General features: G+C 41.2%; 1 protein-coding gene across 6 annotated transcripts in view; it reads right to left on the bottom strand.

Annotated features, from left to right (window-relative positions):
* Nucleotides 1-15,902: 15,902 nt before the first annotated feature.
* postnb (periostin, osteoblast specific factor b) overlaps nt 15,903-24,642 on the bottom strand; it is a 68,750-nt gene continuing 60,010 nt past the window's right edge. For all 6 annotated transcript variants that reach the window (XM_072262870.1, XM_072262867.1, XM_072262869.1 and 3 more), the window contains one exon: nt 15,903-16,924. In XM_072262870.1, the coding sequence (XP_072118971.1) occupies nt 16,863-16,924 (62 nt within the window). In that variant the 3' untranslated portion in view covers nt 15,903-16,862. The remainder of the gene's footprint in view (nt 16,925-24,642) is intronic.

Genomic DNA, 24,642 nt, shown 5'->3' with positions numbered 1-24,642 from the left:
ATCCAAAATGGCAGGCAGAGGTCTTACCAGGAAAGGCAGTCAGGCGAGGGCAGACAATCTAGAGCACACAGGCAAAAAATCAGGTTCAAGAACAGGCAAAATCCAAAACACAGAATCAGGCAAAATCAGTTGGCAGAAGTCGCAATAACAGGCTAAAACAACACAGGTCAGAATCTGGGACAAACTAGCAGAGAATACTACTCAAGGCAGGGTTTAAATGGACAGGGTAATGAATGAAAATTAGACACAGTTGGGTGCAAATGAGGAGACAAGCAGGTAATTGGAGGAAGTCCAAAAAGGAAAGGGGCTGGGCCAGAACCCACATGGCCAGGTGAAAGAAAGCAAAAATTAAAGACTGTCGTGATCCAGAGCTACCAGCAGAGGCCCTTCGACCCAGTGTTCAGGTCGGATCCTTAACAGTACACCCCCACCCCACGGGCGTCTCCAGACACCCTTCTTGCTGGTATGGGACGGCTCCTATGAAAGTCCTTAATGAGAGAGGGATCCAGGATATCTCGAACAGGAGCCCAACACCTCTCTTCGGGGCCATAGCCCTCCCAATCAACGAGGTATTGCAGTCCACGACCTCTGCGTCGAACATCCAGTAATCAGTGCACAGTGAAGGTCTCTGAGCCGTCGATGAGACGGGGAGGGGGAGGGGGCTTGGGGGTGGGACAGAGGGGACTGCAGACAAAGGGCTTAATCCTTGAAACATGGAATGTAAGATGGATTCTGCGAAGGGTAGGGGGTAGTTTTAGACGTACCGCCGAAGGGCTGTTCACCTTGGTGATGGGGAAAGGTCCAATGTAGCGTGGTGCCAGCTTGCCGGAGTCCACCTTCAAGGGAATGTCACGCGAAGATAACCACACCTTCTGACCCTGACGGTAACAGGGGGCCTCGATGCGGTGACGGTCTGCTTGCTGCTTCATTCTGGCTGTAGATTGAAGCAGCGCCTTTCGGGCTCGTCTCCAGGTCCGTGAACACCTCTGGACAAACGCTTCAGCTGAGGGAACACCCACTTCCTCCTCCTGAGACGCGAATAAGGGGGTTGGTAGCCAAGACAGCCCTGGAATGGTGATAAACCTGATGAAGCAGAAGGCAAAGAATTAATGGCGTACTCGACCCAGGGAAGTTGCTGACTCCAAGAGGAAGATTCCTGAGACGACACACAACGGAGCATCACCTCCATCTGCTGATTAGCCCGCTCAGTCTGGCCATTACTCTGTGGATGAAACCTAGATGAGAGGTTAACCCTGATCCCGAGTAGTTTGCAAAAGGCCCTCCAAAAGTGGGAGGTAAATTGCAAACCTCTATCAGATACCACTTCAACGGGGAGACCGTGAATACAGAAAACATGCTGAATCACCAGGTTGGCAGTCTCCTTGGCATAGGGCAGCTTGGGAAGGGGAGCTAAGTGGACCGATTTGGAAAAAGGACCCACTATGGTAAGGACGGTAGTGTTACTGTCGGACAGAGGGAGCCCGGTGACAAGGTCCAGTGCAATGTGTGACCAGGGCCTTCTAGGAACAGGCAGGGGTTGCAGGAGACCAGTTGGTGGCTGGCTGGAGGTCTTGTTCTGTTCACAGACTAGGCAGGCAGAAACGAAGCTCTCAACATCCTTCCTCAGGGATGGCCACCAAAATCTTCAACTGATGAAAGCTGTCGTATGTCTGATGCCAGGGTGACATGCCAGTCTGGAGGTGTGTCCCCACTGGAGAACCTGGGAGCGGACAGACTGGAGAACGTACAATAGAATATCAGGGCAGGCACTAGGAACAGGCTCACCCTGCTGGGCAGACTGGACCACAGATTCAATCTCCCACAGTGCTGCGGCAACCAGACATTGCTTGGCGTGAATGGTCGTAACCTCGGGCGCCTCGTCGATTGTTGGAAACTGCCTGGAGAGCGCGTCAGGCTTGCCGTTCTTAGAGCCAGTACAGTAGGCCAGGGTGAATCTAAAATGGGCAAAAAACAGGGACAACTGGGCCTGGTGGGAGTAGAGGCGTTTAGCTGAACGGAGATATTCCAGGTTCTTGTGATACATCCAGACTAGAAAAGGAGTCGTCGTTCCCTCAAGCCAATGCCGCCATTCCTCAAGAGCAAGTTTAACAGCCAATAACACTTGATTGCTGACGTCATAGTTGCATTCTGTGGGTGAAAATCTGTGGGGAAAAAGGCACACGGGTGTAGCTTGTTGTCCTCAGCTGAACACTGTGACAGTGGAGCCCCCACTCCTACATCAGAGGCGTCAGTCTCTGCAATAAACTGCCTTGTAGGATTGGGCTGAAGGAGGATAGGTGCAGTGGTGAAACGAGTCTTTAGATCGGAAAAGGCTTTCTCAGCCGCTGGATTCCAGGCGAACTTCAACTTGGAGGAGGTTAGAGCAGTCAGCGGGGTGGCCAGGATGCTGAAATTTCGAATGAATCGGCGACAGAAGTTGTCAAACCCAAGAAAGCGTTGGACATCTCGTCGAGAGGCGGGTTGTGGCCACTCCTCCACCGCCTTGATCTTCTGAGGGTCCATCTGGATTCCTCCAGCGCTGATCACATATCCCAGAAACGAAGTTGAACTCCGGTGAAATTCACACTTTTCCACCTTCACAAATAACTGATTCTCCAGGAGTCATTGGAGCACCCGCCGGACGTGCTGGATGTGTTCAGAGAGGAACCTAGAAAATATCAGAATGTCATCTTGTTACATGCCTCAAGGAGATCTGTTTTTTTTTTGTGAGAATGATGTAATGGTCTTTTGGAGGTCTCCTAATGTAATTTTCCTGCCATTGTGAGGTCACGTGATGACATGTGAACCACGGGTATATAACGGGAAGACCTAGATGACGCAGTTAGTTTTTGGTTTGTAGATTTCCAGGTAAAACATGCCATGTCTCTGTTTCTGTTGTATGTTTGTTTTTGTGTTGCAGTTTCATTTTTAAAATGGAGTGTTGCGTTCTGTTGCAAGATACAATATTATTGGACTGGAAATTTTTGGCTAGATGTGCTGATTTACTCAATTCCAGCAGTAGAAGGGAGAATGAAGACTTTGTCGAAGTACAGGACCGAAAGATTGAGAGGAGTCGGCATCGGTCAGCAGCGTAATAAAGGATCGACCTTATTGAGTCTTCATTGAAGGAGTTGTGACCTGCATCGAGATAACTCTTGCCAAAAGAGAAAAGAGTTCATGCAAAGGGTTGCTCTCTCTAAAAGAAATTAAGGTCAGTTGTTTTAAACTGTTTATTTACTGCATTGTGAATCCTTTGGACAGAACCAGCAGGAAAGTCGCGTCTATGAAGAAATCCTTCTCCAGAAAAGTCTCTCCCAATTGAACGTATAAATCTGTTGGACTTTCGAATTTACCGTTTTAAGAACTATATCTGACTTCATCGCTTTAGGAACTGTTTTCGCATTTAACGCTTTAAGAACCAGTGCTGAGTGACAATTTGTTAAATGGCTGCATATTTGTTAATTTCCAGTTAAAGTTTTCATTTGTTTTTTTCCCTTATTGTTTATCCTTGTTTAATAAATGTTTGCACCACACATAAAAGTTGCTGGTGAACACAGCAGGCCAGGCAGCATCTCTAGGAAGAGGTGCAGTCGACGTTTCAGGCCGAGACCCTTCGTCAGGACTAACTGAAGAAAGAGTCTTTGTCATAATAAATGTTTGGTTGTTTTTATATAACCTGTCTCAATTGATATTCATTGTTGCCGTTTAAGTAACATAATCTGTGGGGGCTCGTCCGGGATGTTCCAATTTTGAGTTTAAGTGCTGGTAATTGCCATTTTGATTTGGAAAAGAGAAATATCCGATTTTCTTTGGTTTGATTAGTGTGAGTTGTATTTGGTGACAATGGATATTGATTGGTTTTTGGACATGCCTAACTCGGGGTCTTTAGAGAATGCGAGAAAACCTGAGGTATTGGACATTGCTAGGAAGTTGGATATTAAAGGAATTACAAGGAATTCCACCAAGGTTTTCATATAAAGAAAAATCACTGAACATTATATTACTTTGAATTTGTTTGATGAGGAGGTGTTAGATAAGTTTCCAATGAGTAATCTGGAAATGCAGTTACATCTTGAATAAATAAAGTTAAAGCAATTAGAAGCTGATTTGGAAAAGAGTCGGTTAGAAGCTGTAAATAAACAGAAGGAATTCGAGGCTAGGGAGGCTATTAAGATAAGGGAATTTTAAGGAAGAGAATTTGAAAACCAGAGGAGATTTGAGCTAGAGATGCAGAAATTAATGTCCAGGAATCAGTCTTCTGGTTCTACAAAACAATTTATTGCTAGTCGTGAGGTTATTTTGGCTCCTCCATTTAACGAAGCTGAAGAGGACAAATATTTCCAGCATTTCGAAACTAATGCTCTGCGTTTAAAGTGGCCGAAAGACCAATGGCCAGTGACGTTACAAAGTGTAATTAAAGGCAAGGTACAACAAGTTTATACAGCTTTAAATGCTGATCAAGCACTGACTTATGATATTGTTATGCAGCATATATTAAAGGCATATGAGATGGTTCTGGAAGCATACAGAGAAAGATTCAGAAGTTTGAAGAAATCAGTGGAAAAAAGCTTATGTGGAATTTGCCCATGAGAAATCTGTGTCTTTTGAGAGATGGGTTTCCTCTAAAAATGTGAATGCGGAGTATAATAAATTAAAAGAGTTGATTTTGCAGGGGGAATTTAAAAGAAGCATTCCTGTTGAAGTGAGAACATACTTAAATGAATGGGACACTGCTACATTGCAGGAGATTGCTAAATTAGCTGATGAATATGTTTTAATCCACAAGAATAAATTTTCTCCAGGAAAAATTTTTAAAAGGAAAAATAACACAGAATCAAGGTAAACCAGAAATTAAACCTGAAATTAGTGAGAAAAGTAAGGATGAAGGGAGACATGTGAAGGAAAGACATTCTGGTATTATTTGTAGTTATTGTAAGAAACCTGGACATGTAGTAGCTAATTGCTTCCAATTGAAAAGGAAAGAGAAAGAAGTAGACCCAGATGCTTGAATGCAGCATATTGAAAAACCTGTAAAGCCACAGGGTTTAGAAAATACTAATGAAGATGTGTCAGAGTCTGACCAAGTTAAGAAGGGATATGAAACTTTTATAACAGAAGGATTTGTATCCTTGAAAGAAAGATCCAATTCAGTACCAATAAGAATACTTAGAGATACTGGAGCTTCTCAATCACTAATATTAGACAATGTGCTAAAGTTTAGTGATGAGTCTGACATTGGTGAGGTAAATTATATAAGCGGAGTAGGGAGTGCCCTTATGCCAGTACATTTACGTAGAATAAATTTAAGGTCAGGATTAGTTACAGGAGTTGATAAAGTAGGACTACAATCCAGTTTACCTGTGAATGATGTTTCTCTCTTTTTTTTTTTTTAAAGAGAATGATTTAGCAGGTGGACAAGTTTTTCCTGAAGAGCATTTGACAATAAATTCAAATTCTGAGGAACCACAGAGGGATCCTAACACAGATTCTTCCTGTGTTGTAACAAGAGCTATGGCTAAAAAGACTGATGTAAAGGATGAGGTTGTTACCCATGATTGTTCAAATCAAGATTTGAATTTTGAGGATGTATCAGAAACTACATTACTTGATCAGGATTTTGTTGGTAAGTGGGACCAGGAAGATTTGTCTTTATCTCGGAAGGAGTTGATAACAGAGCAGGGTAGAGATCCTGAGACAGTTAAATTAAAAGAACAAGCTCTTCCAGATAGTGAAATTGAAAAAGTACTAGTTGAATATTATTTTGAAAAGGGAGTATTAATGAGAAAGTGGAGATTACCCACATTTCCTGCTAGTGAGGAATGGGAAGTTAATCACCAGGTAATAGTTCCTAAATTTTAATGAGATTTTAACTATGGCTCATAGTATTCCTTTGGGTGGTTATTTAGGTGTAAAGAAAACTATGAACAAAGTTTCTAAACATTTTTATTGGCCTAGTTTGTGACAAGATGTGGCGTTATTTTGTAGAACGTGTTATACGTGTCAACTTGTGGGTAAACCTAATAAGGTTACTCCAGTGGCCCCACTGCAACCAATTCCAGTATTTGGTGAGCTGTTCTCAAAAATCATTGTAGACTGTAGGTCCTTTGCCAAAAACTAAAACTGGACATCAATATTTATTAACTATTATGTGCACAGTGCCTAGGTTTCCAGAGGCAATACCTCTTAGGAATATAACAGCCCAAACTCTGACAAAGGCTCTTATAAAATTTGTTTACCTATTTTGGGTTGCCTAAGGAAATACAATCAGATCAAGGTAGTAATTTTATGTCTGGGTTGTTTCAGCAGATAGTTTATAAACTGGGAGCAAAACAGATTATTTCATCAGCCTATCATCCAGAATCACAAGGAGCCTTGGAGAGATTTCATTCTACCTTAAAAATTGTGATTAGGACATATTGTGTGGAAAATGAAAAGGACTGGGATGAAGGTATACATTTACTATTTTTTGCAGTAAGGGAGGCAGTACAGGAATCATTAGGTTTTAGTCCTTTTGAACTTGTGTTTGGACAGAGTTCGAGGACCTTTGGCCTTGTTGAAGGAACAGTGGATTAATAAAGTAGTACACACTAATTTGCTAGATTATGTTTTGAAATTTAAAGAAAGATTGTATAAAGTTTGTAGCTTGGCCAAGGAAAATTTAAAATTAGCTCAAGAGAAGATGAAGACTTGGTATGATAAGGAAGCTAGGATGAGGTCATTTAAGCCTGGGGATAAGGTGTTGGTTCTTTTCCCAGTGCAAACAAATCCATTACAAGCCAAATTTCATGGTCCTTATGAGATTAAATCTAAGGTAAATCTGTTAAAAACCCCAGATTGGAGAAAGACAACACAGCTGTGTCATATAAATATAATAAAACCATATTATGAGAGAGAAGCCGCTAATATGACTGTTGTGATCAATAATGAGTCTGATCTTGATGAAAACTTAGAGGATTCATCTGAAACTCATTTTAAACTCAACATTATTTCAGCCAGGTTACCAAATTCAAAAATTCTGGAAAATATTGATGAAAAATTAGCTCATTTACAGCCAGAGCAGAGAGAGATGAAATCGTTAATTTTTTAAATATAGAGGTTTATTTCCAGACGTCCCTAGAAGAACCACCGTGGCTACGCATGATGTAGATGTTGGAGATGCAAAACCCATAAAACAACATCCGTATCGAATGAACAGGGAAAAATGTGAACTTGCTGAACAAGAAATTAAGTATATGTTAGAGAATGATATTATTAGACATTCTAATTTGAGTTGGAGTTCATCACGTGTTATGGTGCCTAAGCCAGACAATAGTATTAGGTTTTGTACAGATTACAGAAAGGTGAATGCTGTGACAAAAACTGATGCATATTCAATCCCTAGGGTAAATGATTGTGTGGATAAAGTTGGACAGGCCAAATTTCTTACAAAAATTGATTTGTTAAAAGGTTATTGGTGTGTTCCATTGATGGATAGAGGTAGAGAGATTTCAGCATTTGTAACCCCATCTGGGTTATATGAAAATAATGTTCTTCCATTTGGGATGAAGAATACACCAGGTACTTTTCAGAGGATGCTTATATCGATGATTTGGTTACAGGAAATAATACATGGAAAGCACATATTACTGCGGTGGAGAAACCATTTGAGAGACTTTCAAAAGCTAACTTAACTATTAACTTAGCTAAAAGTGAATTTGGCTATGCAACAGTGACTTACCTTGGTTATGTTGTGGGTCAGGGGAAATTAGCACCTGTTCAAGCAAAAGTTCAGGCAATTTTAGAAGTATCCACTCCAACTGGTTAAAAAAAACTCTCAGAAGATTCTTGGGTATGGTAGGATATTACAGAAAATTTTGTAAGGATTTTGCAAACATTGCTCTTCCATTAACTAATCCCTTGAAGAAAAATGAAAAGTTTGTTTGGACAGAGTCTTGTCAGGAGGCATTTGATAAATTGAAAACTATAATATGTAGTCAACCTGTACTTAAATCTCCCGACTTTGAAAAACCATTTTCGTTAGCTGTAGATGCTAGTGATGAAGCTGCAGGAGCAGTGTTACTTCAAAGAGATGATGGTGATGAAGTTGATCGTCCGGTAGCTTATTTTTCTAAGAAATTTAATGCCCATCAAAGAAATTATTCAACAATAGAAAAAGAATTATTATCTCTTGTTTTGGCTTTACAACATTTTGAAGTGTATGTTGGTACTACTCATAAACCACTCACAGTTTATACCGATCACAATCTGTTAGTGTTTTTGAGTAAGATGAAAAACAAAAATAGAAGATTATTAAGTTGGAGTCTAATGTTACAGGAATACAATATCTTAATCACTCATATTAAGGGTAAAGATAATGTGATTGCTGATTGTCTGTCTAGGTGTTAAATGCACAATGAAAATTTGTTTTTTTATGGAGTGATATTTTAACATTTGTAACACTCCTACTGTACATTAGTTTGTAAAGGGCTGAAAGATAAGATTGTATATATTGTGTATGTTATAAATTTTACCTTTATTTTTTTATATAAATTGTTAAAATTTTGTTGAGACCAAAATTTTTTTTGGAGGGAGGTGTTACATAAATCAAGGCGATCTGATTTTTTTGTGAGAATGATGTAATTGTCTTTTGGAGGTCACCTAATGTAATTTTCCCACCGATGTGAGGTCACGTGATGACATGTGCACCATGGGTATATAAAGGGAAGACCCAGATGACGCAGTTAGGTTTTAATTTGTAGATTTCCAGGTAGAACGTGCTGTGTCTCCGTCTCTGTTGTGTGTTTGTTTTTGTGACGCAGTTTCATTTTCAAAACAGTTTCATTTTTAAAGTTTTCATTTGTTTTTTTCCTTATCATTTATCCGTGTTTAATAAATATTTGGTTGTTTTTATATACCCTGACTCGATTGACATTCATTGTTGCCATTTACATAACAATCTAAGTACACAAATACAAATTGATTCAACATGTCTCTGAGGACGTCATTCACCAGGGACTGGAACACAGCAGGACCATTAGAAAGTCCAAAAGGCATTATCAGATATTCGTAGTGCCCAGATGGCGTATTGAACACAGTCTTCCACTCACCCCCCTCTCTTATGCGGACCAGATGGTAAGCGTTGTGGAGGTAGAGCTTGGAGAAGGTAGAAGCACCCTGGATAAATTCAAATGCAGATGACATGAGGAAGAGGATAGCGGTTCTTAATGGTGATCTCATTGAGACCTCTATAGTCCACGGAAGGACGCAGGGACCCGTCGTTCTTGGCCATAAAGAAGAACCCTGCACCTGCTGGGGAGGAAGGGGGACAGATAATTCCTGCAGCCAAGGCCTCCTGGATATACTCGTCCATCGCTTCCCTTTCAGGTGGAGACAGGGAATACAGACAGCTCCTGGGTGGTGCAGTTCCCAGAAGGAGATCTATAGCACAGTCATAGGGGCGATGTAGGGGTAAGGTGGTGGCCCGAGTCTTGCTGAATACCAGCTTGAGGTCCAGATATTCCAGGGGTACAGAGGACAGATCGGGAAACTCTTCTGTAGGCAGAGGATCCGGACTTTGAGTAGCATGAGCAACACGCAGACAATGATTTAGGCAGAAAGCACTCTAGATTAACACTCTATTAGACCAATCAATGTGTGGACCGTGCTGAGCTAGCCATGGGTAGCCTAACACAACTTCAGCTTTGGGGGAGTCCATTACATGGAAAGCAATGCTCTCCTGGTGATTGCCAGAAACGAGGAGACTCACCGGAGCTGTAGAGTGGGTAACCATGGCAAGTTTCACTCCGGTTGAGCCGCTGGCCTCCAAGGGTTGCTTCAGATGGGAGAGTGGCATCCCGAGATTGGCCGCAAAACTGGAACTGATAAAGTTTCCCTCAGCCCTAGAGTCGATAAAAACTGAAATGGTGCGTCTCCTCCCTTCAGCCAGTATAAAAACAGGTAACAGGGTTCAAGTGACGGGGAACTGGGGGAAGGAAGTGCTGCTCGCCCGTAGTCCCCTCTTTACGAGCGAGCGTTGGCTTTTACAGGATAGGTAGATACATAGTGACCAGCCTGACCACAATACAGACAGGAGTTGGTACTGACTCTCCTCCTCCTTTCCGAAGGAGACAGACGGGTACGATCAATCTGCATGAGCTCCATTGGGCTGGATGGGGGTGACTGAGGACTCGGGGAAAGAGATCTGGGTGGTGGCTGGGAAAAGGTCAAACGCCCCCTGGTGGTTCTTCGTGACCCCTGGACATCACGCTCCTGCTGACGCTGTTTTATGTGGCTGTCAATCTTAATGGCCAAATCAACCAGCTCTTGGAAGCCAGCAGGCAAGTCACGGGTGGCTAGTTCATCTTTAACCCCTTTGCTAAGCCCATAGAGGAATACATCTGATTGGCCGCCGAATTTCAGTTGGTAGTGGTGGCTAGTGTGCGGAACTGAATGGCGTAGTCCGAAACAGAACGGTTACCCTGACGAACTCGCAACATTTCCCTTGCTGCCTCTTGCCCCTGCTGGGAATGGTCAAAGACTCTTCTCATCTCCTCACAAAAGTCCTTAAATGTGTGGCAGAAAGGGGCTCTACTGTCCCACACAGCCGTATCCCACCCTCTCACTCTTCCTGACAGCAACATGATAACATAAGCAATACAGGATCGATCAGTGGGAAAGGTAGTGGGCTGCAGCTCAAAAATCAGCAAGCATTGAGACAGGAAGGATCTGCAGGTGCCTTGTTCACCATTGTAAGGTTCAGGTGGAGGTAAACAGGGCTCTCAGGCTGGTTGGGTTGGAGTCTGTGGGGCTGATGGCACAGCAAGAGAAGGCAGGTTAGAGCTCAGCACCAGCTGAATCTGCTGTAGCTGGGAGGTCATACTGGTCAGAGTGGCAGAGAAGGCTTCCATCAACTGGTTGATAGAAGCAAACTGCATTTCATGTCTCCCTAACAACACACTCTGTCAGGAGAGGGCGTCACACACCTGGTAGGGGTCCACTAAGTCCATCTTGGCCAGTTCATTCTGTTGAGTTTCAGTGGGACTCAAGTGCAGACCAATGAATACCCTTTCACCAGGATTTATTAGGGAGCACAAAGTCAACAGTCTTTCAAAAACAGAAGGCAGGCACAAATCCAAAATGGCAGGCAGAGGTCTTACCAGGAAAGGCAGTCAGGTGAGGGCAGACAATCCAGAGCACACAGGCAAAAAATCAGGTCCAGGAACAGGCAAAATCCAAAACACAGAATCAAGCAAAATCAGTTGGCAGAAGTTGCAATGACAGACTAGAATGACACAGGTCAGAATCTGGGATGAACTGGCAGAGAATGCTAGCCAAGGCAGGGTTTAAATGGACAGGGTAATGAGTGAAAATTAGACACAGGTGGGTGCAAATGAGGAGCCAAGCAGGTAATTGGAGGAAGTCCAAAAAGGAAAGGGGCTGGGCCAGAACCCACATGGTCAGGTGAAAGAAAGCAAAAATTAAAGACTGTCGTGATCCAGAGCTACCAGCAGAGGCCCTTCGACCCAGTGTTCAGGCCGGATCCTTAACAGGGGCGACCTTTTTGAACAGAAGTAAGGAGAAATTCTTTTAGTTAAAGAGTGGAGAATCTGTGGAACGCTCTGCCACAGACTGTGATGGAGGCCAAGTTTGTGGGTATATTCAAAGCAGAAGTTGACTGGTCGAGGCAACAAGGGATATGATGAGATGGCAGGTGTATGGGGTTGAATGAGATCCAGGATCAGCCATGATGGAATGGCGGAGCAGACTTGATGGGCTGAATGGCCTAATTCTGTTCCGATGTCTTATGGTCTTATGGTCCAAAGTCAGTATCATGCAGGAAAAAAACAGGCCATTTGATTAAAACCTCATCAACCGTCCTAAACATTCATTCCCTTGACCACTAGTGCACAATGGCTGCTATGTGCTCCATTGCACGGTAATTACTCAGCCAGGCTTCTCTAACAGCTCACACCAAATCCGCAACATCTATCACTAGGGAGAGTCAGGAGAAGGCAATGACGTTAGTTCTTTCCTTCAGAGCTTTCTTCATGATTTTGTAAATATTTCACACCATATATTCATGCAATTCTTCCTGCAAGACCACAATGGAATTTGCTTTTACCTAATCTACAGGCAGTGCATTTCAGATTCCAATCACTTGCTGTGTAAATGTTTTCCTCATGTCACTCTTACTTATTTTCCCTTTAACCTCTAGTCCCTGACACCTCCATTAGCAGAAATGTACTCCCACCATTCACTTAGTCCTAATCACTCTTAATTTAATTTCTATTTTTTGATAGACTTCCTTCAGTCTTCTCTATAGGGAATCACTCTAATCTATCCTTGTAACCTTAGCCCTTCATCCCAGGAAGTATGCTTATAAATCTTTTCTGGATCCTCTGAAATGTCTCTCTAATACTGAGGCATCCAGTACTAAACACAATACTCTAGCTGTGGAAGGAACAGTGTTTTAAAAAGGTTTAGATAACTCCCATGTTTTTATACTCTATGCCTCTGTTGACGAAGACCAGAATGGTGCTTGCCTTAATAGCTAGTCATTTCTATCATGGTCCTAGACTTTATTAAGACAATAATGATATTCCCAATTTCTTCTGAGCAATATGTTCATAATTAGCATTTTGAAAGGCTATACCTGAAACAGATTTTCAGTCCATTTAAATTAAAAGATAAGGAATGAGCTATGATTCTGAAATTTCTGAATCAGCTTTTCCAGTTTTGTCTAACCTCTGCTATAGATGTGTGGTGGAAAGTGTGCTGACTGGCTGCATTACGGTCTGGTATGGGAGCACCAATACCTCGGAGTGGAAAAGCCTACAAAAGGTAGTGGATTTGGCTCAGTATATCTCGAGCCGACCATCGAGCACATCTACATGAAATGTTGCTGTAGAAAAGCAGCATCCATCATCAAAGATACTCACCACCCAGCCCATGCACTTTTCTTGCCGCTGCCATCAGGTAGAAGGTACAAGGCCTCAGGCCTCCCATCACCAGGTTCAAAAACAGATACTACCCCCTCAACCATCATCTCTTGAACAAAAGGGGATACCTACACTCATTCTATTTCTGATGTTCCCACAGCCAATGGTCTCACTTTAAGGACTCTTTCTCATTATTTCATGTTATTGTTACTTATTGCTAATTATTTATATTTCCATTTGCACAGTTTGTTGTTTATTGATCCTATTTACAGTTATTGTTCTATAGATTTGCTAAGTATGCCCATAGAAAAAAAAAGAATCTCAAGGTTGTATGTAGTGACATGCATGTATTCTGACAATAAGTTTTACTTTGTACTTTGTAATCAGGATCCAATCCTTAAAGTGTCAGATTTACTAAAAATTAAGCTGAATTGTCACACAGTTACTGTATTACGGACCACTGGTGTCGCTCACTCCTGTCTGACATCCTAATTGTACTCAGGATGAGCACAGTGAGGAACTACTACAGCGAGGATCCTCCTGCCCTCTGCTTTGTGGGAGACTTCAGTCAGCTGTGATCTATGGGTCATCAAAATTTACTGTTACTCTAGGATTGATAAAATGTTAGTGAAATCACACTGAGTAAAACTATGAAAGAAATGGTGTTTCCACACTTAATTTAAGTCTTGGATTGTGGTCGATGATGAGATGTTACTGCATTTAACATTTTTCTTTATTAATGCCAATACTAGTATATTTGGCTGTATCCTACTATAGTTGGGTAAAAAGGGCAAGAGCAAATGAAATAGGCAGTCCTCCCCTCACACCGCTGCCTCCAAGTGTCCGATTTGTCTGCTGTGTGATGAATGGAATCAATTTCTGTGGAACATTCAAGAGGAAAAGTAATGTTATATTAATGAAGAACAGGCCTCGATTTTGCACCCCAAATGCCTTCTGAACTCTAATTTACCAAAACCTTGTACAAGGTAGTTAGGCTTCCACTGACTTATTCCTGTCAGTTTGTATTGTAATTAGAATAGGGGTAAATGCTTAGTAACTGAGGGATTAGGGAGAGGGTGAATGCTGGCAATTAACTGGAAAGTAAGTGTTACAATTATTCCTGTCAGTGTGTATTGTGGTTAGAATGGGGGGAAATGCTTGGTCATTGGGGGATGGGGAGAAGGTGAATGATGGTCAGTATCTGAAAAGTGACTGTTTGACAATAGAGGTATCATGTGACAACTACTAATGTTATCTCTTGAAATATCAAAGGAAAAGGAACCAGATGTTTTATGATACTTTCTTCTGACTTTTATAATCCAGTCACTCCACAAGGCAGAGTGATAATTAGCATGCAGGCTCTAAAGCGGAGGTTACATTTCCTTAAATAAAGGCAATTAACCTTGGTACGTATCTAGAATTGATCCAAAGGGAGAGACGTTCAGGAGGAAAGACATTTTTGGAATGTTGCATTTGATGTTCAGTCACTTTGACTCAGCTTTGCTTTACTCTCTTGCCAAACAAATCACTTGCAGACAGGATTGAGTTTATGGCATTAAGGTATGTTGCCCAAATTCTCACATTTTCGAGTGTGTATAAATTTAGAGGAGATAATGTGTCCACATTAGTGATACGATATGCCAAGTGAAGCAATGAAATGATTAACATAGCCTCCATACTACTTGTGTTACCCCAGTGCTTTCAAGGAGAGATTTTTTTTAATTAGTGGGCTGGAGGGAGGGGTTGGGAAATGGATTACAGAGGGTGGGCATTTCAGTGGGGATCAGGAGAAACAATAGGGTAGATAATCGAGGAGAGATTATATGTCATCCTGATCGTTAGGGGTGACGGTAGCTCAGAACCAGAAGGACACATGCTGTCTGGCCAGTGCCTGGCTCAGTCGGAGACTGTTGGAATGGGCGTGGAGCACAATAGCTAGAGCTTGAAAAAACAATTCAGCAACAAGGTGGAGATAGGTGCACACCAGCTTCCTGAATCCAACAGTTCTTACTTACTCAGCTATAAGCCCACACACACTTATTTTCCAGTTTGATGACTGTGGGGTTGTACACTACTGAATAATCATCAATTGTGAATGAACTAACTGGGCTGGGTGAACCCGAGTCTTTCTACCAGGCTTATCTACCATCACTGTAGTACTCAGTAACACTGACCTCTCACACACTGAGGAGCTGTGCAGCAAAGCCACCAGTATCTATATCACTGCTTAATACTGGTGCTAAAGACATTAAACCTGGTTTCCTGCCTGTGTTTGCTGTTTGTCTAATATTGCCATCGTGTGATAAGCACCTCACATTCTGCCTTAGTAGTCTACAGCTCATCAACATTGAATTGTCCAATTTCAGGTAGCCTGCTCCACCTCTGTCCCTTTTCTCCTATTCCTCGATCTGCCTAATTCCTCCTACACACACCCCATCTCCAACTCTTGTTTTTCTCTACTCCTTCATCCACCAGGTCTGCCCATCACTGACACACTACGACCACTGGATCCTGACAACACCTCCCCCTGCATCTGACCACCCCATGTCCCTTGTAGGTTTCCAAGCTCCACCTTCCTATCCTATCAAATTCCATCATCTGCAGCCTTTTGCTGAGTGTTGACAGCATTTTCTGTTTTTGATTGATATTCATAATGCATGCTACAACATAACTTTCTATTTTCACATTACAAACAGTGGTCGAACTTGTAGGACAATTTTACGCCCATGTTCCTTAATGGATTATGCCTGGCATCATGGGCATGAGCAAAGGCCAGGTTGTAGATGGCTGGCATCCACCAGCGAGACCAGCGCAGCCTGGTTTTGCTGGGAGAGGCGCTACTGATCCACAATGAGAGTCCGTAGCATCAAGGAGGCTTTGCCATCTGGCATTTATTGCAGTTGCCATAAGAAGTAGAAAGCTGCTAATTGTCAGAATGAACGTTCAAATACATCCATGTGAGAAAGCGGGTAACAAAACCAGGCATGAGGAAATATTCTTTAATGAATAATTGTTTCTAAAAGAAAGTACAAAAGAAAGCACCAAGTTCAGCATATTTTCCATAAACCTTTAGCCATTTTTAAGATGGTTTTCTAAAATGGCATCATGGTAGGATTCAAATTGCAAAATGCAGGAAAGAAAGAACAAGTTTTTCATTGATACAGAACTTTCATAGACAAAAAAGTCTTTCATTGATACAGAACTTTGTAGAAAAAATTTGGAAAAATATTAATACAATTCAATTTATAAAAGTACAATCAATCTGAAACTGTGTTTGTGAATTGCAAAGCTTTTTACGCCTTAATACAAAATGCATGTCAGAAGTAACCCATAGATACACTAGAGCAAGCAGTGACATTAGCTTTGAAATTTACATTTGCAGGATATCAGTTTCAATACATTAGCTAGTTTCCTATCTGCTCTTATTAAGCCCAGCTTCAAAAGTGGAAACAAATATATGAGACAAATAAACTTTTGATGTGTTCTTGTACAGATTCCTGCCATGCTTATGAATATCCTACCACTGATAAAACTGGAAGATATGACTTTTTTCAGATAGGACACATTTTAACTGACAGAAGAAAATGACTGCTATTAACTGGAGTAGGTGTTACAAAAAACCCACTATTTAGTAAATTACCCATTTTACATTTTCTAATATCCCTGATTTAATTGTCCAATAGTTCCAATGAAAAGCCTCTAGAACCTAACCGATGTTATTTCTAAAACATACCATAAAATAATCGCAAAACACAGGGAATTTGATAATTTCATATATTTGTTTTTTTGTTATTCAACATTCATGTGAACTGATGGGAATTTTGTGACATGTGCAAAACTTGACATCCTTCTCATCTGAGATTGCTATCGGCTAAGCCTCAAACTTAAGATCTTCTTCTTTGGTTGGATGTCCTCCGTTTTCAGAGCAAAAATTTCATATCTTCTTTAACCCTGTAACTTGTTGTTTGGGAGTCTCTTCATCGCATTCCTTGCCCTTCTTAACCCAACTGCAAATTACAAAAATAAGACCCCTCAAACACTTGAATTCAAAGGTACATTTACGTAGTCCAGTATATTTACAAACCAACTCTGCACTAGAATTGCTTTAATATTTTTAAATTAGAGCTATTATTAAAATTAATATTGTTATTTAAAAGTTTAAAAAAGGGAAAGTTTTTCAGATTCAGATTCATTTATCATATTTACATCAAATATAATAAAGCGTGTTGTTTCTGTAAACAACCAATGCACCTGCAAGTGTTGTCACACATTCCAGCAGCAGCAGAGCATGACCACCATGCATGGCAGACAACATAGAATATGCTAAGCAACATAGCAACAACAGCCAAACAAGTCTCATTCCTTCCACCCTTGCACATACACGATCCTCTAACCCCAGTCTTCGGTCTCCAGCCTCCAGTGGACTTGTGAATTCACAGACATAGGGCCTTTGACTTCCCCGGCAGACTCGTAGAGATCCACAGATTTAGGGCTCTGTTTTTTTTTGTTTCTGTTTCAGTTTTTTGTTAACAATTGAACTAGTTTATCTTGGTTAACCTGGTTTCAGAGTTTTGTACCAATTGATTTATGAGTCTGTAATACGTTTTTGAATAATAATTACAATAACATTTTAGGAAAAATTCATACAGCACCAAGCTGTTTCATTTTCTTTGGTGGTCGGTTAAATTGGATGTTTAATTCTGCTGATGCATTGACCAGCACCCAAGTATAATGTCAAAAGAAATACTACATGGATTACAGCCAGAAGTATTTACTGAGAACAGGAACTAAGGGACTATTTATCTGTATTTATATGAATAAACAATACAACTAATTCTTTTCTCCCCAAAGGAGATGGGGATGAAAATTAACATTTTTAAGGAAGAAGTCAACGAATGCTGTGGTATTTAGGGAATGGTGAAAAGTGTATGAAAAATATGATTATACCCAGTACTTTATAGATTAGGCTTGACTATTTCTACACCACCTCTCCAAAGATTCTAATGGTCATACAGTTGTGCCTGTAGAACTAAATAAAAATGATTTACAGGTAGAAACACTTGTAAATGTAATTCTGACATTTTTTTTGCCTGAACAGGCATCTTTGGAATAGAAAATCCATAGAACCGTTCTCATTTTCCAGACACAGGACTGCTGGAATAAGCATCTGGTTTGGAGGACAGGGCATGCACATTTTACTTGCCCAAAGAGAGCTGTTAATGTATTGAAGGAGGCACAAAAAGAAACACCTGGAGCCCATGCCTAAAGCAGTGTTAAACACTTCCCATATTCAAACAGGGGACTGAACATGTGTTGCAAAACACAGTCAGTTCTGATCCTTAAAGGGACAGATGGAGGCTACTACCAAGATTATCATAGTAAGAACTCTTTATGAGTGTGAAACTGAGAGAAGCTTGCACTTTGGAGAAGCTAAATTGTTTTCCTCTGTTAAGTTACTCATGCTATTATCTGGCTGTATTATGGAATTAGAATTGTCTTTACTGGTACTGTGTCCCTCATGTGCCAGCAATTGGACTGGAACTTTTTTTGATGTACGCCAACTTTATTGCATTAGAGACTAATGCCAGAGTGGGCTTCCTTTAAAAAAAAATGCAGAATTGGCTCCATTTGTCTGGAATAAGGTTAGGATGATTTACAGTTAAAACTGATACATTTGTAAAAAAACCTGCACAGTTCTCAACAGAACCACACAACTGATGGCAACGTCATACAGTTGGCTGTACAACACCAAGGGCTTACCACCCAGGACACACTGTGGAGAGGCAGCCGTGGGTTAAAGGAATAAGGACTCAAAGGGATGTGGAAGACTTGATTAATGAGACAAACAGCACGAGAGAAGGTGTGCACCAAGAGAACCAGAAGACCCAGAGGGGCCATCATAAGGAAATATGAGCATTATTCTGCATTGCAGTGCGTACAGGCCCAGATTCATCAAATTCTCCTCATTTGCTAAGCCTTTCAATTACAGAGTCATTTTCGTGAACCTCCTTTGAACCCTCTTTAATGTCAGCACATCTTTTCTAAGATAAGGGACCCAAAACTGCTCAAAATACTCTAAACGAGGCCTCATCAGTGCCTTATAACACCTTAACATTTATCCTTGCTTTTATATTCTAATCCACTTGAAATGCTAAAATTACATTTGCCTTCCTCACCACTGACTCAACCTACAAATTAATCTTTAGGGAAACCTGCATGATGACTCCTTTGTAGCTCAGTTTTCTGATTTTCTTTCTCTATTTAGAACATAGTCTACGCTTTTATTTCTTCTATCAAAGTGCATGACCATATACTTCTTGACACCATATTCCATCTGCCACCTTTTTTGCCCATTTTCCTAATCTGTCTAAGTACCTCTGTAGCCTTTTTGCTTCCTCCACACTGAACACTCCCCCAACTATCTTTATATCATCTGCAAACTTTCCTTCATCCAAGTAATTAACAGATAACGTAAACACAAGCAGTCCCAACACAGCCAACCTGAAGAAGCTCCCTTTATTCCCAGTCTTTACCTCCTGCCGATCAGCCAATGCTCAACCCATGCTAGTACCTTTCCCGTAATACCATGGGTTCTTAACTTGTTAAGCAGCTTCATGTGTGGCACCTTGTCAAAGGTCTTCTGAGAAACCCAAGTACAATTTTCCAGTTCTCCAGAACCTTTCCAGAATCCATTGATTCTTTGAAGATCATTACTAATGCCTTCATGATCTCTACAGCCACCTCCTTCAAAACCCTGGGGTGTAGACCATCAGGTCTGGGTGACTTATCGACCTTTGGGCCTTTCAGTTTCTCAAGCAACTTCTCCCTAGTAATGGCAACTTCACTCACTTTTGTCCCCTGACAGTCTTGAACTTCCTGCATCTTGTAGTGCAGTTAGAGATTGGCAGGTGTGACGTTGTGGGCGATACTGAGTTGTGGCTGAATGACGATCATAGCTGGGAATTTAGCATCCAAGAATACATCTTGTATCGAAAGGACAGGCAAGTAGGCAGAGAGGGAATAGGGCGGCTCTAGTGGTAAAAAATGAAATCAAGTCCTTAGAAAGAGGTGATATACTACAGGACTGGAAGATGTAGAATCCTTGTGGGTAGAGTTAAGAAACCACAAGGGTAAAAAGACCCTGAATAGAGTTGTATACAAGCTCCAAACAGTAGCCAGGAAGTGGGATAAAAATGTCAACAGGAGATAGAAAAGGCACATAATAATGGCAATGTTATGATAATCGTGTGGGATTTCAAAATGCAGGTAGATTTGGAAAATTAGGTTCAAGAGAGGGAATTTGCAGAATGCCCATGAGGTGGCTTTTTAGAGCAGTTTATGGTCAAGCCCCTCCAGGGGAAACGCAATTCTGCATTGGACCTGTGTAATAAACCAGCTTTAATTTTGTGAGCTTAAGTTAAAGAAACCTTGAGGAGACAGAGATCTATATGATAGAATTAACCCTACAGATTGAGAGGGAGAAGATAAAAGTCAGTTGTATCAGTATTACAATGGACTAAAGGGAAATACAAAGGCATGAGAGAGGAGCTGGCCAAGGTTGAGTGGAAGGGGACACTAGCAGTGATGATAGCAGAACAGCAGTGGTTGGAGTTTCTGGCTGTAACTCAGAAGGCACAAGACAGATACATCCTAAAGATGAAGAAACATTCTAAAGGGAGAATGAGGCAACCGTGGCTGACAAGGGAAAGTCAAAGACAGCATAAAAGCAAAAGAGAGCGTATGTAATTGAGCAAAAATTAGTAGGATGCTAGAGGATTGGAAAACTCTTAAATACTAATAGAATGCAACTAAAAAAAGCATAAGGAGAGAAAAGACAAAATATGAGAGTAAGCTAGTTAATAATATAAAAGAGGTTACAAAAACATTTTCTGATTATTGAAGAGTAAAAGAAAGCAGAGAGTGGATATCTGACCACTGGAAAATGATGCTGGAGAGGTAGTAGCGGGGCAAAGAAATGATGGCAAACTTAATAAGTATATTGTGTCAGTGGAAGTATGCAGTATACCAGAAATCCAAGAGTGTCATAGGACAGAAGTGAGTGTCATTGCAGTTCCTAAGGAGTAGGTGCTTTTGGAAGCTGAAAGGTCTGAAAGTAAGTAAGTCACCTGGACCAGATACCTACCACCTCAGAGTTCTGAAAGAGGAAGCTGAAGAGATTGTGGAGGCATTAATAATGATCTTTCAAGAATCAACAGACTCTGGAATGGTTCTAGAAGACCAAAAAATTGCAAATGTCACTCCACTCTTTAACAAGAGAGATGGCAGAAGAAAGGAAATGAGAGAGGAGCTGGCCAAAGTTAACTGGAAGGGAACACAGTCAGTAATGATGGCAGAAAGTCAGTTAGCCTGACTTTAGTGGTTGGGAAGGTATCTCAGTCTATTATTAAGGTTTCGGTGTTCTTGGAGGGGCATGTTAAAGTAGGCCAAAGTCAAAATGGTTTCCTTAAGGGGAAAGCTTGCCCGACACATCTGCTGGAATTCTTTGAGGAAGTTACAGGCAGGAGAGACAAAGCAGAGTGAGTGGATGTTGTTTACTTGGATTTTCAGAAGGCCTGTGACAAGAGGCTGCACATGAGGCTGCTTAACAAGATAAGAGCCCGTAGTATTACAGGAAAGATACTAGCATAGATAGAAGATTGGCTGACTGGCAGGAGGCAAAGAGTGGGAATAAATGGAGCCTATTCTGGTTGGCTGCTTGTGACTGGTGGTGTTCTGCAGGATTGGTATTGGAACAGTTTCTTTTCACATTATATGACAACAATTTGCATGAAGGAATTGATAGCCTTGTGGCCAATTGTGTGGATGATATGAAGTTAGGTAGAGGAGCTGATAGTGTTGAGGAAGCAGGGAGCCTGCAGAAGGACTTTGACAGATTGGGAGAATGGGCAAAGATGTGGCAGACGAAATATAGTGCAGGGAAGCGTTTGGTCATGCACTTAGGTAGAAGAAATAAAAGCATAGACAGTTTTCTAAATGGGGAGAAAATTCAAAAAGTAGAGGTGCAAGGGGACTTGGGAGTCCTTGCACAGGATTCCCTAAAGGTTAACTTGCAGGTTGAGTCAATGGTAAGGAAGGCAAATGAATAAAGGCCTAGATAGAATGGATGAGGATGTTTCCTACAATGGGTGAGTCTACAGCCAGAGGGTACAGCCTCAGAATAGAGGGATGTCTATACAGTACAGAACAGAGACGAGGGAGAATTTATTTAGCCAAAGAGTAGTAAATCTGTGGAATTCGTTGCCACGGATGGCTGTGGACGCCAAGTCATTGAATATATTTAAATCAGAGGTTGATAAAACCTTGATTAGTCAGGACTTCAAGTTCAGGGGAGAAGGCAGGAGAATGGAGTTGTGAGGGATATTTAATGGTGGAACAGACTTGATGGGCCAAGTAGCCTAATTCTGCTCCTATGTTTTATGTCTAGTAGGAATAGCTAAGAGACTATTAATTAAAAGTGTTTGATAGTGCAGGTAAGCATGACAATACAGTGATCATTCTCAATTGTGTTGAACAGGAGGGAACCATGAAAGTCCTATTTATGAGATTGATGAGTTATTCCCTATTATGCAATTAAACATTTTCATTTAGTACTGTGACTTAAATGGACTTCACCTCCAGTTCTGTGAACAATTTTCCTTCACTGAATGAATGTGGAATTTGTTGGTTTGAAATGTTAGCTTCTTAATGATTCACTTACTCATTATTTGCCAGTTGGATCAAAGGATTACAATATTAACTCCCAGATGAATTAATTATTGAATAGGCACTATCTATATTGAACAGCGGCACAAAATGTTCAAGTTTTTGACCAGTGCAGAGCTCAGATGTGCAAAGGAAGTGTTTTTTTCTGGTGCATATGCACAAAACTCTGGAGGTTCCAGCGTTTTGTGTGTTTTTCTCCACATTGCCAGCAGCTACAGTCTTTCCTATGCCTCTGTTTTAATGTGGTGTTTAGAGTTCTTTTATCGAAGTGCCACTTGTCATGAAATGCAAGATGTTGCATCAAGCCATGTAAATTATTGGATCGGTACAGGTGGACATGCACGACAGAATGAATGGGATTATCTTGAAACATGACACTTACCCACCTACTTATTGAGGTCTTCTCTTTTTTTTGTGTGTACCTGCTTCCACTCTCACTTTGTTGGTTCTAGGGTGACTATAGTAAAGCTGAAGTGGTGTCTTTAGACTGTGCCACAGCTGGGGCAGAAGGTGTTTGGCAGAGCATATCTAATTAGAAAGGAGAGGTGCTCCTTCTACCATTTATATTAGAGCCTGTGCATAGGCTCTAGGTTTTCAGTGCCACCTCGTTCTCTCCTTTGAACAGTCATGACCATTAATTCCCAAGAGCCAGTAGCATATTCTTAAAGGAGGCTTTGCGAATATCTCCGAGTATTTTCTTCTGTCTTCATGGCAATTTCTTGCTACGGAAGAGTGACTGTTTTGGGAGTCTGGTGTTGGGCATGCAAACCTGAAGAAAAGCCCGCCCAATGAGTGAATTAGAGCCTTAACACTAGGGATGTTGGGCTGGGAGAGGGCACCGATGTTTGATCATTTCATCTTTCAGTGGCTTTAGAAGATTGTTCAGAGACAAATGTTGATACTACCTATCTCGAACTTATGGTGCCTATTGTAAATAATTCAAGTCTCTGAAGCAAGCTGGAGGACTGGGGGCATTGATATCTGGTAGATCAGAAACCTGGTGCTGCTTGAGCTGGTCTTAAAATAGTTTTCCTCAGAAATCCAAAGGCTGCATTGGTGAAGTCATCATTAATATCCACTTTCACTGGGTGATGATGTTCCTTCTGAGGTGTGCACACATGTTTTTTGCTACTAGTGCACAAAGGATTTTAAACTGCACACAAAAGATTGTCACCCTCTACCTCATTGGCATGTTAAATATATTTCATGATCATACACAATCACATTTCTTTTTCCTGTTTCTGCTGCGGGCAGTGCGACAACGTGGAGTTTGCGATAATTTGTCTGCAGATTTTAGAACTGGCTTACTTGTACTGTTTTTCTTGAAGAAGTTGTTCAGTGTGCACATGTTGTCACGGAGGGAAAAAATTGCACAGCTCAAACTTTTTGCATACACTGGTCATTACAAATTAGAGAGAATATTGCTGAGTGGTGACTATCCAAATATGTGGTCTTTGTTTTAGAAATGTGGTTTGGCAAGCTTGTTATAAAAACAATCTCTGTGTCATGTTCCTCCTGTAGCCTAAACACAAACAGTTTGTCTCATCCACTGAGCTGAGAGATGGATTTGTGGAGACACATCAGGGGCTTTCCTCTGATAGCTGCCTCATGCTCTTGATATTCTCTGTCTTCTGTTTCATGGCTCTTGGGCTTCAGGTCTTCTTGTTGCTTTGTTTTTGATTGGCATGACTGCATGGTGTGTACTAAGGGATGGCGAAATCTCTGCAACTGCCTGATATATTCTGGCCTGCTCTTCATCTTCAGGAGATTTGAGTATTTTTCATGTGTATCCTGTCATTTTGGTGATTCTCATTATAGCTGCATTCTAGTTGAGATTTGTACTGGTGTGAACAGTCACAGAAGCTGATGCTAGAATTTATCCCTCAGATAAATGCTGGTTGGTTGCTGAAAATATCAAGTACTACAGACTCCTTGAGAATAAGTGAGGCAGATACGCTTCATGGAGATGAGGCATTCATAATTAGAAAATTCTCATGATTCA

This window comes from Mobula birostris, chromosome 7 (genome assembly GCF_030028105.1).
Source record: "Mobula birostris isolate sMobBir1 chromosome 7, sMobBir1.hap1, whole genome shotgun sequence".
Lineage (NCBI taxonomy): Eukaryota > Metazoa > Chordata > Chondrichthyes > Myliobatiformes > Myliobatidae > Mobula > Mobula birostris.
Note: the sequence above shows the minus strand (reverse complement) of the source record. Positions and strands in the feature narration are given on the sequence as shown.